This window comes from Numida meleagris, chromosome Z (assembly GCF_002078875.1).
Source record: "Numida meleagris isolate 19003 breed g44 Domestic line chromosome Z, NumMel1.0, whole genome shotgun sequence".
In the NCBI taxonomy this organism is placed as follows: Eukaryota; Metazoa; Chordata; class Aves; order Galliformes; family Numididae; genus Numida; species Numida meleagris.
Genome location: NC_034438.1, coordinates 41,877,241 through 41,894,266, shown reverse-complemented (window position 1 = coordinate 41,894,266; position 17,026 = coordinate 41,877,241). Strand labels below are relative to the sequence as shown.

The following is a 17,026-nucleotide window of genomic DNA, read 5'->3' as shown; positions in this document are numbered from 1 at the left end:
ATCTACTCTCACAAATTTTATAATCACATTATATAACTAGATTCACGCTGGATGATCTTGAGTGGACTTCCAAATACTACAGATTAAGAAACTGCTTTTAAAAAACCCAGTATAAGACACTGACTGTCAAATCTATTTCAGTCCTCGCAAATCTAAAATGTTGTCAGGTTTTCAAGTCTAGTCCTGCGCTTCAGCCAGGATAACGTGTTCCCATACTAAATAAACACGGTATAATCTACTATCCTATGCTTAACTTTAGAGATGAAACTGCAAGCCAGAATTGTACCAAAAGAAAACACTACTGCACCAAAATACCTGCACATAGTCTTATCCAATGCATGGCAGCAGTCTCAATCTAAAGGAGAAGAGGCAGACCATTCAGTCTCTAAGACTGATCTCTTAAAACTTCAGCCTCTCCCAGGAAGAATACTGGTTCCACTGCCACTACAGTGACCCAGCATTGTTTCTCACTTACCAAAAACAAGTTAGGTATGAGACTGCTGGTGAAAGATGTATTTAAATCTAGCTGAAACTAGATCACCAGACAGGCTTCCCCACTGCTGCCGGAACCCTGCAACCTGGCTTCCAGCTTGCCTTTTACACACTACACAGGGATTCATACAGCACTACATAACTGCTGCCAACAGACTGGGTGAGAACTGCTCTCCTCAGGGTGCACAGGCAAACTGTTCACTGAGCAAGAGGATTTCCTCCTGAAAAACACTTCAGAATAATTATATGTTGTCTCCTCTGGAAGTGCATAGCTTTTCTCCATGCACTTTCTGTTTGCTAGCTGGAGTTACAGACAGCTTTCTGAGCAACTAATCTGTGCACTGACAACTCTTCTCCACAAACTGCCATCAAGTAACAGGTCAGCAACAAGCTATATCTCTTCATATTAACATTAATAGCTGAACATAAGTCACATCTGAATCCCATTACAGTTGCAAAACTTTTACATTCACCATTGTGTAACTGTTTCCTCTGAAGCATTAACTCTTCGCTGTTCCCGAATAAAACCTTTCTCCTTACCTTTAAATTGGAAATATTCTGTAGTTACAATAAATAGGTTGTTCATACATTTGCCTCAATATACTAAGAACTTGTGACCCATGAGTATCACATCTTGATCCAAGAGGCTAGGTTTTATTATTTACTATGCTATAACATAGAAAGCTGTAAAGGCTGAGTAAACCTATTTTCACTGCCATAACATCATTTCACTTCATATTGTTTTCAAGCACCAGAGCGTGCATTTTTAAAAAAGGCAACAGCCCTGAACTTGAAAATATTTTGTACAATCATTTTTACTAAGAGTAACACTGGTATTGCTGCATCCCCAACACAACCAGGCAGCAATGCTGGCTTTCCTGAACTGGTGCAAATGAAACAAAACCTCGGGTATGCTGTATTTACATAAAATGCAGTAGCAGCACAATTCTCAGTCTTTCCAAAGGAAGGCTGACAGATGTTCTTGCAGCTCACGTATTTCTCTCCGGGAACTGAACTACATCACACCTGCAGAAAAACGATTTCTAGATAGCGCTGTTTCAAGTTGCCAGGTCTCCTCAACTAGGAAACACTGCTAGCCAGACCTTGGAGGAAGTCATTACAGGAACTGACACAGGAACTTAGAACCAATTAACTTCGAAATCAGTGTGGCCAGCTCATAATGACTCATCACACGATGGGTTGATCACATTGCTTATATGATAATATTGCCTAAATTATAATTAACGATTATCTAATGATTTCTCATGAAGTTAAAGAAAATAAAACACAAAATGCTAAGCCCTAGCTTCAAGCAACTTAACCCAAATTTAAGCTTAAAAGATTTAATCAATCTTAGATTTCAAAAAAGTGTGAAGTAGAAAAGCTAAAATCCAGAATCAGTTTATTATAATTTTTAAAGCAGATTCAATTTGGAAAGTTATCTGAATTATTTTCTAATACACGGATCAGTGTTCTTTCTAATCCAAAAATTTATGTTACCAACTTGCAGAAGAAATGCTCTCTCCTATGGATTCTGTGGTTTTCTGCAGTCAAATATCTCCCCTATGATTCCTTGAATTTTTTGAAAATAGAAATTTTCTGTCCAAGGCTACAGTAAAATACTGCTACTTCCATTTTATTTAAGGTTAACAGTTTTAGTATCCATTTATCAGCTTTTATGAACTGTACAGTTGCCAAGCCACTCTTCTGACGTAAAAAAATGTACCAAATATTTTGAAAGAGCAGTTCAAGGGTGCTACATTTATTTGTATCCTACCCTGCAACACTATGTTGGGGACCCACTTGTCTGGTCCTCAATTTTGGTCACAGAAACCCCAGGCAACCCTCCAGGCGTGGGGAGGAGCGGCTGGAAAGCTACCTCACAGATAAGGACCTTGGTGTACTGATGGACAGTTGGCTGAATATGAGCCAGCAGTGTGCCCAGGTGGCCAAGAAGGCCAATGGCATCCTGGCTTGGATCAGGAATGGTGTAGTGAGCAGGACTAGGGAAGTCATCCTGCCCCTGTACGTGGCACTGGTGAGGCCCCACTTGGAGTATTGTGTTCAGTTTTGGGCGCCTCAGTACAGAAGGGACATTGAGCTGCTGAAGCAGGTCCAAAGAAGGGCAACAAGGGTGGTGAAGGGCTTGGAGAACATGCCCTATGAGGGGAGACTAAAGGAACTGGGGCTGTTTAGCCTGGGGAAAAGGAGGCTGAGGGGAGACCTTATTGCTCTCTTCAAATACCTGAAAGGTGATTGCAGTGAGAGCGGGGTTGGTCTCTTCTCACTGGTGACAGGTGACAGGACAAGGGGAAATGGCCTCAAGTTGCGCCAGAGGAAGTTTAGGTTAGATATCAGGAAAAACTTTTCAGAAAGGATTGCTAGGCACTGGAACAGGCTCCCCAGGGAGGTGGTTGAGTCACCATCCCTGAATGTGTTTAAAAACCATCTGGATGTGGTGCTCAGGGACATGATTTAGTGGTGGGTTGTTAGAGTTAGGGTAGTATGGTTAGGCTGCAGTTGGACTTGATGATCTTGAAGGTCTTTTCCAACCTGAGCAATTCTATGATTGTATCCTACTTAGTTTAAAAACAAAACAACAACAAAAAAACAACCAAAGGCTTATTACTGCATTACAGCTCCTTGTCATTTCACTTCTCCAGCCCATACTGGAGATAAACACTGTTGTGAAATCCTCTCCCTGATGTGCCTGAATTCTACAAGTATATAGACCAAGAAGCTTTGGCTTCAGAACAGCTAGCCAGAAGAACACAGGCTTCACAATCTGGGCAGGGATTTAAACAGACAGTTTCCACTAATATGGAGACTTGAAAACTCCGGTACATCTTTCTGCACCCAAACACAGCTGTTAAGCCTTTATTCCTAGGTGCCTAAACACTCTCTGTGGCTATATCTGACACCCTGTAATTCAGGATTTTGAAGTCAAAAGGTAGCACAACATCTCAAGATCAGCGTTGTGGAGCGTGCTTACCTGCTGTAACTTCCTAGTAACTTCTGAAAAGCCACCACAAGGCCCATCAAGAACAACTTCTTAACAAGTTAGAGGTAAATTTAACAAAAATATCAAGGCTATTTTAGTAAAGATACAATTAAAGAAACTGTGTTGACTTCAAACCTCAGTAAAAGTCAAGCTATTTTAAGCATAGTAAGTTAATTCTGATGAAATACAAGGGAGATTTACAGAGTTCATTGTTGTTCTTATTTTTTCAATAAACAACTCAAGATGCCATCAAAATTTTATATATGGATCTATCATCTAATTGTTGTTCTGTTCTAGTAAATATTACAGAGGTGCCAAGAAGGTGGTAACTCTGAGACTTGGAATCACAAAATGGCTTGGGTTGGAAAGGACCTCAAAGATCTTCTAGTTCCAACCCCATGCCACGAGGAGGGCTGTCAACCACTAGATCACGTACTAGATCAGGCTACCCAGGGCCCCATCCAGCCTGACCTTGAACACACCTTGGGATGGGGCATCCACAACCTCTCTGGGCAGCCTGTTCCAGCACCTTACCACACTCTCTGTGAAAAACATCCCCAGACATCTAACCTAAACCTCCTCTCCTACAGTTTAAAGTCATTTCCCCTTGTCCTGTCTCTATCTACTCATATAAAAAGTTGATATCCCTCATGTTTATAATCTCCCCTTAAATACTGGAAGGCCATAATCAGGTCTCCCTGGAGCCTTCTCCTTCCCAGACTGAAAAAGTCCAGCTCCCTTGGACTATATTTTAAAAGAAGTATACAGGAACTAACTTTTGAAAAGCACTAGCCTTCACACTTAATGTTCAGTCATGTGCAAGTCAATAGAATTCCACTCCTTCTGAACTGAGACTTTCAAGCTGTTCTTCTCATTTTCTGAATTTTATCAACAGACTTTCAACATTCAGCAATACACTGCAAGAATTAAGGGTCTTAAATTAAGATTGCTAATTCAGAAGTGGTGGTGGTGAGGTGCTGGAACAGGCTGCCCTGAGAGGCTGTGGATGCCCCATGCCTGAGGTTTCCAAGGCCAGGCTGGATGGAACCCCAGGCAGCCTGATCCAGTACTTGAACTAGCACTTTGCAACTCTGCCGGCAGCAGGGGGGTTGGAACTAAATGATCTTTAAGGTCCCTTCCAATCCAAGCCATTCTATGATTCTATGACCCTGGGATGCATGCCATTTGGCCTCACAGACTTGTACTCATTTGGCCTCATGAGGCGGTCTTGGACTTGCTCTGTTCTTATAGTGAGGGGAATTTTGCACCCCAACACCCATCCAAAGGTTCAGTGACGTACGAAATGTGAGAAACCTGACTACTAGCGGAGACTGAGGCAAATAACTGCTTGAGTGCCTAAGCCTTCTGCATGTCTGCTGTTGCCATTCCTTCCTTCTCATTCATCAGAGGCATCCTTGGCCTTTCTTTTCTGACCCATGCACCTGTAGAATCCTTGCTCCTTTTCACATCCCTTGTGAAATTCAGTTCCATGTGCACCCTGGCTTTCTGATGTCTCTCTATGGAAACATTTGACTTAAAGTTACAGAAATTAAACATTTTGTAAATTCTAATACATTAGTCTCCTGATACAAGGTAGTTGAGAGAAAAAAACCTCCAAACATTAGCATATAAGAAGTTTTTTTTTTTTTTCTCCATTCAGTATTGCAAAGACATTGTCAATGCAATAATTAATGATGGCCTACAGATTTCTGCATATGAACTGGTAACAAATATTCTGTTGGCTGACATAATATTTGCTGTGACGCAATTGAGAACTACAGTCAGTTGCTCCTTACAAACAGCTGATGAATGATGCTTAAAAATGATTAAAAGTCTGCACAAAATCCTGCAAATCTTCTGAACTGGGAGATAGAAATCAATAGTAAATAGGTAGCAGACACCATCTTGAGACTTTTGCGCTAACACCTATTGACAGCCACTAAAAGGACAGCTTCAATGTCATGTCTTTTCTGGACTGCAGGTGCCATGCAGGACAGAAACCAAAGATTCTTCTCCTCATCATTGCACGTGTTATTATTAATAAGCAAACCAGTGTTTCTTCTGGGTTTTTGCCTAGTTATGAGCTTTTTGTAGCTGAACATTCATTTTCAGTTTCTAATTTTAAGAAAAAATGTGAATTACACAAAATTCTGTTTATTTATGGTATGCTCTCTCATCTTGCAGTCATACAAGAATATACGTCATCAGGGAAAAAAAAATGCAGTATTTAGAAGAATTTAGTTTTAGAAGATATTACAGAAAATTCAGTACAGAAAATTGTCACTTTCCTGGATTCTGAGAAGAGCGAAAGAGGTTTCAAGATTTCAGCTTGATTTCTGATTTGCTTGAATTTGCTCTCTAATAACAAAGAATGTCAGGGGAGTAGGTCCCCAGGCAAAATATGAGTATTAGAAAATTAGAAAAAATGGATTACATACTTAAGTATCTGAGTATATGATTAAAATGACAATCCTTCTGCATTTCCCACAGCTTTACATAATACCATAGAGATTTTAAAGATAGTAAAACTTGTCAATACAGCAATTACAGCGATTCAGTTTATAAAGGGACTGCTAGTGCATCATCTTTTCCTCTCTGATCATCCATGTTACTTTTTGATACCACAAACAGCACTTCTTCAGATTAATATTCATGTAACAGTTTTGAGAATTGGAAAAAAAATCTCTGACACTACATTGGGATTATTAACTTGGCAACATGATTAGCAAAATAGATATATAAACAATCTGCTGTACTTCACATTTTCATTTTTATGACATATTAACACATACTGGATGCAGTATCTGTTTCCATTCAATAAAAGTCAGTAGGTACACAAAGACACACATGGCAGCCCTGCCATCAAAGGAGCTTTTATTCCATGTGGAAAAAAAGAGAAGAACAGTTCCATTCCTCCTACCACTACCTGTGACTACTGAGTTTTCTTCATGGCTCAAGTACTGGACACTGGACTTTCATGTGGACAGATTACAGAACAGAAAGAAAGCAGCGCAGAAGAAGCAATATGACAACAGTAAGGTTACATATAAGAAGACTGTGAGAGCAAGGGGAGAGAAATCATGGTAATTTTTTTTTATCATAGAATCATAGAATGGCCCGGGTTGAAAAGGACTTCAAAGATCATCTAGTTCCAACCTCCCTGCTGAGTGCAGGGTCACCAACCACTAAACCAGGCTGCCCAGAGCTACATCCAGCCGGCCTTGAATGCCTCCAGGGATGGGGCATCCACAACCTCCTTGGGCAACCTGTTCCAGCGTGTCACCACCCTCTGAGTGAAAAACTTCCTCCTAACATCTAAGCTAAACCTCCCCCGTCTCAGTTTAAAACCATTCCCCCTTGTCCTATCACTATCCACCCTTGTGAACAATTGTTCCCCCTCCTGTTTATACGCTCCCTTCAAGTACTGGAAGGCCACAATGAGGTCTCCCCAGAGCCTTCTCTTCTGCAAGCTAAACAACCTCAGTTCCCTCAACCTTTCTTCATAGGAGATGCGCTCCAGCCCTCTGATCATCTTGGTGGCCCTCCTCTGAACTCGTTCCAAGAGCTTGTCTTGTGCTGGGGGCCCCAGGCCTGGATGCAGTACTCACATGGGGCCTCACAAGCGTGGAGCAGAGGGGGACCACCACCTCTCTCTCCCTCCTGGCCATTCCTCTTTTAATGCAGCCCAGAACATAGTTGGCCTTCTGGGCTGCCTGCACACACTGCTGGCTCATGTCCAGCTTCTCATCCACCAAGACCCCCCAGTCCTTAGTCCTTATGTATTCATTACACTTTTAAAAGAGCTTAGAACAAAAATCAGTAGTAGTAGATCTTCTGACAGAAACTACGAAGCTTTTACGTTATACAAGTTGATTATTCAGTTTTTTAAAATAATTCTCATCTACGCAAATTCAAACTAATGCAAACGTGTAAATCTGAAACTAAAGAAGCCAGTGCACTGACAATAGCAAGTACTACAATAAACAATCACGTGCTGGACTAAAAGAAGCGTAAAAATGTTTTCATGTATTATGCATGTATATATATATCATAGCTAAGATGAAACTCCAGAAGGTAATTTGCAGTTTATTTCTTGAATTTCTACTGTAAATCTACATATATGCAACTGAAAACATGCCACACTAAAGTATCCTTATAAGGTGTGTGGAATTATCAGTTATGAAAGCCAGTAAACAGGAAGACACAATGTACAAGACAAATCACATGAACAGCAAAGAAAAAGAGAAGTGTTGTCCAAGATTCTCGTAACAAATCAGATGCATTTGCTTGCACGAAATACGCATTTGAAAACATTTATACAGTAGGGAACAAATGTGGCAATAATACAGGCTGTGTTAGGCATCCAAACAATGGAAAGACATGAACATCCCACAAGCAGACGCTGACAAGCTGTGAAGGATAAGTATTGGTTAATGAGGGAACTTGCAACCTTTGAGGAAACTGAGGTCAGACTTGAAGCAATGGTGAAGTGTTCCCTGCTAACATATTTACCTCATTCTGTTAGAAAATAATGGGATGAAAAAAATGGGAACTAAAACAAGGATATGAAAGTTAAGTTTACATTTCAACAGGAAAGAACTGTGAGAATTCAGTTCTCAGTTATGTGGAAAAAATAATTCAGTGATGCTGCTTTACACCAACTCAAAACATCACAAAATTTGCTAAACTAACCTCCATTCAGATTCAGTACTTCCCTCTGCTCTAATCTTGAATTGTTCATTCAGCTCTACACTATTCCTCTGGATTTAGAACAGTAATGATGACTAAAATAACGGGCAGAAAAAGAGCTTAAGTATACTGTACTTTTTTAACCATTGTAGCACAGTTAGAGTGAAAAACAGATGTATAAATCAAGAAGCTACAACTCCAATGTAAAGAAAAAAACCTTTTAAACTATTATCTTTAGGGTGGTAAGAAAGACTCATTTAATCACAATTCTTAGAGAAACTATCTTAATTTCTTTAAAATAACAACCAAAAAAATCTGTTATTCTTCTCCAAATCTCTAGAGTCACTTACAGTTCCAGAATAAGAATGACATCTGTTTTGTTCTCATAAACATCGTGCAGGGTGATCACATTAGGGTGTCGAATCTCTTTGAGAATGCTGACTTCTCGCTCAATATCTTCCCGGCCCACGCCACGTCGGCTAGATTTTGTTCTCCGTTTCTTGATGAATTTTGCTGCAAACTGCTGACCAGTGCTTTTCTCACGGCATTTTTTCACTACAGCAAACTGCCCACTGAAAAAAAAAAAAAAAAAAAAAAAAAAAAAAAAAAAAAAAAAAAAAAAAAAGGAAAGAAAGATGCAAACCTGGCTCAAGAAAGTTTAGAACTGCAAGTAGTTTCTATTTGCTACTATAGGGAGAAACTCCAAATGACCAACTCCACTGAAATATGTAACTGATTTTTGTGAAAACTCGAGTAATACCTGAAAAAAAATTGAAATTCTACAGACACACTGCATGCATACGTATACCCATGTTTCAGCATATGTAAATAAAAAGTGCTGCCTGTGTAGACCATTAGATTTTTGACACAAATGTGCACTGGGAATTAGTGGGGGAAGGTAAAGGCTGAGGATAATTTCGTTCCCCCAAACTTCAGCTTCTTCCAATCTATCACTACTCATTTTACTCTACACTCAAAACTATTTTTAGTTCACTCAGTTTTCAAAAGGATACTGTTTTTTGAGGATACCGCTTTATGTTTTATTTACTGTACTATCAAGAACTACATTTATTATATCATAATCTTAAGAAGGACATATTTGAAGCTGAAAACAGGCCTGAGGTCATCATGTCACAAACCAAAAAGGACTCCAAGAAGATGCTGTGTTTCTGTTGATACATAAATAACTGCTGCTAGCTGTACACAGCAAATCAGAACAGAAATTTCCAAGAATCTAGTGCTATGTTAAAGCGAGAACAGGATTCCTGATATTACTAAATTTTCCTCTTAACTTTTCTTAATCTCCTGCTCAGAGTTCTCTAGCAATTCTGTTTTTTTTTTCACCGTACAAAGAATTAACGAATATCAATGAGAATTTTTTTCTGAAACTTTCCAATTTCTAAATTTATGAAGTTAAGCAAAGAAGTGTTGTCCCTGGAAGTACATTTATAGCAATGGTTAAACCAAAGACAAGCTTAGTAGGCTTGGATATCTGCACAGAGCTGTAACATATAGGCATGTGCAACTCTCGTCAGTACCTGAACTATGAGCTAGCTTGTATTGGTAGTTGATTAATTACAACTGACAGAGATCTGCAAGATGATGCATCACCTGCAGAAAGGGCATCACTTAAGTGATGCCAGGTGGGAATCTTTAATGTGTGAATGCAATCCATTACACCATTTACATCACTGAGAATCTGCTTGTGTCAAATACACTGATGAAATGAGTAAACAATTAAGGAGTGTATGACAGACTGAAAATAGCCAATAACTGATAAAAGCAGTATTACATGATAATTAGCCAACTTCCATGGTAGGTGGCTTGGACTATATGATCTTTAAGTTCCCTTCCAACTCAAATCATCTAATGGTTCCACAAATCAACAAAAGAGAGAATCACAAGATTTATGAGCTTAAAGGGCTGGATCAGCTGGAGAATATTTCATGCTGTTGGGTTGCCACTATCACCACACATAAACCTGAGCGACAAAGTGTCTAGAGCTGGGACACACTACTGGGCAACACTGGGTGACTTCCTTGCAGAAGACAGGGCAGAGACCTTTGCCTTCCAGAAAGGCTCTGGAATAGCCAACACTTGCAGGAGAGTCTCTGAACCCTGTCATGGACAGCCAGAGAAGTAAACACTGAGAGAAGCATTCAGTCTAAGTTTTGAGGGTGGGGGTTACTTCTATGTTATGATCAACATGTTCATCATTTCATGAAATTAATTAATTAATTTGTAAGATGACATTATGTTGCTTGAGAAAAAATATTTAAGGCAAGGGTTTTTCTCAAAATTCTGCTGCATACTTTGTTATTCCCCTGCATATCTCTGTTCTAAAGATAGAGCTGTACTGCTCACAGCACAAAGCTGTCAAGGGCCCAATTTGCCAGAGAGAGCCCAACAAATGTTGTTCAAATGGTAGCAGGCAGAGCTGTGCTTTGGCTGCGCCAGTTGTACCTTCTTTCTGATTAAGTCTAAGATGGAAGACCTAATTTATTAGCCTCAACTTAGCTCATGAGAGCCATCTGAGATTATCTTGGACACTCATACAGGACCAGGAGACAAGGTACAGGACCTCTGGAAGATCTGTGTTGTCCTAAACCAGCAGCAGAGGGACAGAAAAGACACTCAGGTACCTTAGCCCTCTCTGCTTGGTTCAGTTGAACTCCACAGCAGGTCTCCAAACAATGCAGACTCTGGGTTTGGTCTCCTGGATCTGCACAGTTTTGCACTACAGGGCAGCCAGTCGAGGCACAGCATGCACTCAGGTATCTGCCCTGCTGTGGTGAAGTGCTCACACAGTGCTCTAGGCTGTTCTTATAGAAAGGAAAAGCTGTAATTCTCTCACACTCTCTCACACAACCATGTACACCTCCAGAGACACAGAGGTATTTAGTATTATTGAAAAAGCAATCCACATTTCAGAGAGTTCAGAGCTCCAGGGCAATTGCAAAGCTAGGCAGCAGATACAGGCATTTCTACAACTCAGTCCAGCTCAATGGTCAGATGGAAGTAAAAATTTCTTCCTCGTATTTTGGTCAACTGGCTTTCTAGCTGTAAGTCTAAACTGTACAATAGAAGAAGAAAAATATTTCTGTTTATGATTTGCCCATAGGCTTGAACGCTATACAGACATCTGGGGAGATGTTCATGGGATAAAAATGCTGTGCCCCACACGATGTGTACACACAACATTAAATTAGTCTGTAAAGAAGTTGCCACCAGCAGCCACCAGTAAGGGTAAGTAATTTTTGGTTTAATCACAACAGGTACAAAATTCCGTTACATTTCCTCCTCTACTTTTAATTTTCTTTCCTAGGTTCTACTACAATACTCAGAAGTTACATAGACAAAGTAAAGCAGAAAACCAGACAAATTCTGGGAATTGTCTCCTTGTCACACTAGTTACCCCTTTGGAGGAGAGCTTATTAAAAACACCCTCATCTCTCCATATCATAGAGAGAAAAATACTGGGCTAGACAAAAGCCTTCTCTACCCAGTAACAAAAAATGACTTTTTTTTTTCCATGTTTGAAAAGAATGTCAATCTTCGCGTGAGATAGCTCACAACATGATTTTAAGCTATTACCATCTTTTTTTTTTCCACAGATTTGCAGTTGTATATGCACTCAAACAGCACATTAACAAGGATTTTGCAGCTAAGTGATTCGCAGCTCCAAGAAGCTTACAATTTACTCTGTGTGTGTGCACATGTAACACCTGTTCTCCTCTTCCAACATCAAGCACCAATTGCAAAAAGGGAAAAAAACACATCGATCTCAAAACAATTAAATAGTCATTAGTCAGAGTAAGGAAATACATAAGACCTTTTCAGTCATGAAAATATTACGGTTAATCACTATCTTATCAGTGCTCTCCTTGGAAGTTTTACAACAGCTACTGCTTTATCATACTAAAAAAAAGTAAAAAACAGAATCACTGCTAATATCAGGCTCATGAGAGGCTGGGGCGAAAAAGTAACACTGAAGTACACTGATATACAATACATTTTGGTATCCAAGAAGATTTAATTAAATTGAAGAACTGACTAGGATTAACAGTTATGTATGCAGGTTGCTCCAAAAGTAATAACTCCTAATTATTTCCACGGAAACTACAACAGATACAAAGAACACAGTAACACTATTTCATAGAGTAAATTCTCAGCTACAAAACACTGTTCTTCAGCATAGTCACCATCACTGGCTATGCATTTTTACCAATGATGAACAAGCCTGCACGCCACACTTGTAACAATCTGCATGGCTGTCCAGAACAAGGCTTACCTTTCATGTCACTTTCACCACTGCTGAAATGCAGCACCTACTGCTTCACTGAGCTAATATCCACAGTCTGGTCTTCATAAATGTTCAGCAAGCATCAATGAATGTCAACGGGTGCCATTTTTTCCACATGGAGGAATTCAGTGACACCCCTTTGCTTCACACACACTTCCACTTTGTCAGACTGCCCCTCTGCTGCTGTCTGTCTCACAGCAACAAAGTGTAACAGAATACTGGCAGGAAGGTTCAACCTCTACTGCCATACCACCAACATCTGCCTCTGACATCATGGACCAACATAATAAAACAGGAGGAACTACTTTTGGAGCAGCCCTTTTCACTGAAAAAGCATACACTGTTGATGTTTGAAGAATTCTGATACCTGAATTTCTGATACTTTTTCCTTTAGACCATGAATAATTTTTCCTTCATTATTTCTTCACTGAAGATAGTAATTCATTTTGGTCTTCCTTCTAGATAGAAAACATTCCGCACGTGATTTTAAACATGTAGTGGTTGTAGATCTGTAAGCTAAAGAAAGATGATTTCTCTACGGTGTCAGCACATCTTCAACATCCCCCATTCCACACAGACATACCATGCTTATGATGCCTTTAAGGCTAAGAGTTCTTTAATCTGATGTTGGCAATGGGTCAACTATCATGTTACAGCATGGGGCTGAAGCACTGAAACAAAGGAGGCCAGCTAAGGTAAGTAGCTCTTTTCTCTTCTGAGCTATGTAGCATTTTCAGTCTTTTTTTCCTCAAGCTGTAACTGTTTCAAGGATACTTTGCACAGTATATACCACAGTATGAAAGTGCTATCAGATGGCCAATATACTGCTTAAAATTAAATGACTTTGTAGATTGCTCCTGTCTACAGTTTATTAGGATGTGAGGTTCCAGGAATCTTCGCCACTGCTCAAGAGTACAAGAAAGTTATCAAATAACAGGTATCTAGATTAAGTGCCAGTTATTCAACAAACAAACTTCTTATTGCCACTGTTGTGGTATTCAGCACATAACCCCACAATTAGTTGTTTGTTATTAAATGCTGTACTTGCAGATCACTTTTAAGCTGCAATCAAAAGAGCTATTTCACTCCAAAGATCTCTAAGCCATGCTGTTTTGCAGCTCCCTCTAAACCTCTAAAGGAGAGGTGTAAATCAAAGGGTATTTACTGGACTTTAACCTGTAGAACTGCAGCAACAGAGCCGGTGTAGGTCAGCCCTGTATAGGCTAACATATTCATATTCCTACGCATTTTCCTACTGATCTTTTATTTCAAATCCAGCATTCATTTATTCAGTTTCTTCAAAGACAGAAAAAAAGCACTTGGGTTTTTATAGTTTTTCTTGCTTTTGCAGGTTTCATCTGAAGTGGTCGGATCACAAAAATCATTGTCATTATAGGAGAGAATTACATTAAAGAAACATAAGCCCTCATAAATAAAATATCTGACTTTTTTCCACATGGCAGAAGCAGGTTCAACAGTGAAGACGACAGCTTGATATGAGAACAAACACTTCTGCTAATAACAGTAATTTATTTCGTGATTTTGTAATTTTTACTCAACCAGTAGCTAATTGCTAGCCTGAATCCGCTCTTTTCAGGACTCTTGGCATGAACCTTCCACATCCAGTGAATTTTCTGACTCACTTTTGAATAAGTACTTATCCTATTTGCCTATTAGTCATTACATTTCTCTGTTGTTTTTATATCATAAAGACAACATGTGCTGCTCTTTATAATACATATAGGTAAGTGCAAAAAATATGGAAAGAAGTGACAAAATCCTCAAAGCATGCACACCTCACTCTTTATTGGTCCTGGATTAGTGGGATCACAGAACAACTAATCATTAGCATAAATTATGGACAGTTCTAACTACAAACACAGATGTTTTAGAATCTATGTTCCTTGGAAGGAGGTTCAGTGTTGTAAGTGCCTTCCTTTTCTGATGGATGATCATAGTGATTAGGAGTGGCAGACTTGTCACCTGTTCCAAACCCTGTACTCCTGCCCAGCCCCAGCCTGCAGTACTATGTTTACCGGATTAGCTGCTTCTGCAATGAGAAAAATTCTTGCAACAATAACCTTCCAAAAGAGATGAAAATTGAGCAAGAAGGTGCTGAAGCAAGCCCCAGGGACCAGTTTCTATTTATTTATTGCCACAGATGCGCAAGTGTAGGGGAATTACGCATGCAACTTTCTAAGATGGACTGCATTAATGGAAGCAGAGAAAGTGAATAAAGAACTGACATTACACTGGTAACAGTAACAAGATGTCTCGGAACATTTCTAATATCTAGTGCTTTTTTGAAAAATAGTATTTTAAAAACTTGGTATTCATTACATAGCTCTGACAATGTGATGTATTAAGATTCAAATACTACTGCTTTCACTATCTGACTGCTCTCCTTCTAAAAATCATACTTATCCAGTAGAAAGACACTCAAATAATACTACTAGATTGCAAGTCAACCACACAGCTACTTGCTTCCCCTCAAGAATAGCTGCTAGCAGACTACGAACATCCTCACACCTCCTTTCTTTTCTGAACCCTCTTACTTCAGAAGTTTTCAGAAGTGGAAGAGTAAACATCCTCTCCCCAATTTTGATGTCCTGTTCCTTGAAAGCTGACACACTACTTGTGCTGAAGTACTCATCCATAAATCCAAAACACAGCTGGCAATTTCTCTCAGAGGACTGCAGCAGGGAAGGCCAACTGAACAGGTGACTGGTTTTTAACTCCCCCCACCTTCACTCCAAAGAACTGAAGGTAATACGAACAAATGAGAAGTCTCCTTTGAAGGTATCAGTGGGTCTGCTCATGTTGCTTCACTGAAAGGACACTGAAGTAGCATTAAACAGGTAGCTGAGATAAAGCAAGTGTCTTGGTAGTACATACCTTTTATTAGAAACTGCTTCCTCCTTTTGCAGGTACTTAAGTAAAACCACTGCCGCATTTCAAGTGTACAAAATCACCTTCACTGGATTTAAATCTAGAGATGTTGCACATTATATTTTCATGCAGTAAGTTACTTTTTCCAGGTTCTTCAGTGCTGGATTATATCTGTTGCTATAAATCCACAGTAACTGCATTTCTGTGGATTTTCACTGCTGTGACTGAAATATTTACCTATCTGTATATCTCTCTGTAATTTGAGACCTTTTGTGATGTGCAAACACACATTCCATTTTGAGAATTCCATATTTTGTACCATACCAAATACTTTTGCAATATGCTGTTCCCTGTGTGAGAAGTGTCTGTACTGAGAAAATACAGGCTTTAAAAACATTATACGGTGGACTTGTGAAAGTTTAAAGCAGTTACCTACTACAAATTCAGTAGATTCACCTAGGATATTGCCTCCTAAACTGGTGGGATTTATTCCATATTTTCAACTTCCAATTGTCTGCCTAGATTCTTTGTGTTTTCCAACCCGTACAGACATCACATGCTTCAAAATGCTTTTTTTTAAAGGACTTTTTTTTTTAAATTAAAATATATTTTTATAATTGTCTTTGCTCTAATGGCTTAACATTCTCTGAAGCTTCTATTAAAAAGAAGCTGCATGGAAAATGACAAGAGACTAAGAAGGATGTATAACTGAACAATGGAACTCATCCCTCTCTTGCTCTTGATAACAACAGCACCTCCACGTCTCTTTGTCAGGTTGGTCCATCAGTCAGCACTACCACTCATCTGCTGCTCCTGGTCGTGGCAGAGGACATTTGAATTTTTGCTGCTAGATGGGTTAACTCGTACAAAACTCCCAGGAAGGTATCAGCACCAAGTGAGCTTTTTCTAAAGGAAAAAAACAGTTTCTCTAGAAACTGCAAAGGGTTATAGATGCATTAAATCCCTCTCCACCTTCTAAATCTTGCAAATAATGTTTATGTTTTCAGCTCCACTACAATGACAAATTGGAGTCCAACTGCTCCCTCGCCATCACCACTTCTTTGCAGTCTTGCACAACAGGGTAAACATTAAGAGGCACTTGAAAGCTTGCCTCGAATGTACACTAAAGAGTCACAAGCACAAAGTGTTACACTTGCCCAATTGAAGAGATAAACTACCATCAACACTAACAGGTCAGGGTAAGTCACTTGCTTTATAGAGCACTCCTGGCAGTCATCATACGGAAGCGGTGGTGGTGGCCATTTGCATTCACCATGCTTAAATGCAGCTGTGCTCATTGCCAGCATTAGGCCTCAAGGCACGTTCTTCACTAATCGTGATGGATCAAGAAACTGAAATACATGTGCATGGACATGCGGAGGGCAATGCAGGGGGGAAAAAGGGCACAATTCCCCTGCTCTATCTCCCAATCACATTTTTAATTTTGCAGCCACACGGAATTAATTCAGGACAGGCTAATTTGCTCATACTGCATTTGCTTAGGCTCTGAAAGGTGGAAGCACTCATGCAATGCTCAAAATGTTTGTGTTCATTCCCCTGCTCTGCAATGTTTAATTCACCGGGAGGGAAACAGAAAATGGCAAAAGCATTTAGTCTCTCGAATACCAGAACTTTGAACAGAGATGGCAAAC

At 39.6% G+C, this 17,026-nt stretch overlaps 1 protein-coding gene across 3 annotated transcripts in view; it reads right to left on the bottom strand.

The window, feature by feature from the left end:
• Positions 1–17,026, bottom strand: part of DAPK1 (death associated protein kinase 1) — a 90,229-nt gene that overhangs the window by 43,477 nt on the left and 29,726 nt on the right. For 2 of the 3 annotated variants that reach the window (XM_021380159.1, XM_021380161.1), the window contains exon 2: positions 8,533–8,754. The exons of the other annotated variant lie outside the window; for it this stretch is intronic. In XM_021380159.1, the coding sequence (XP_021235834.1) occupies positions 8,533–8,754 (222 nt within the window). The remainder of the gene's footprint in view (positions 1–8,532; positions 8,755–17,026) is intronic. 3 annotated transcript variants of the gene reach the window in all.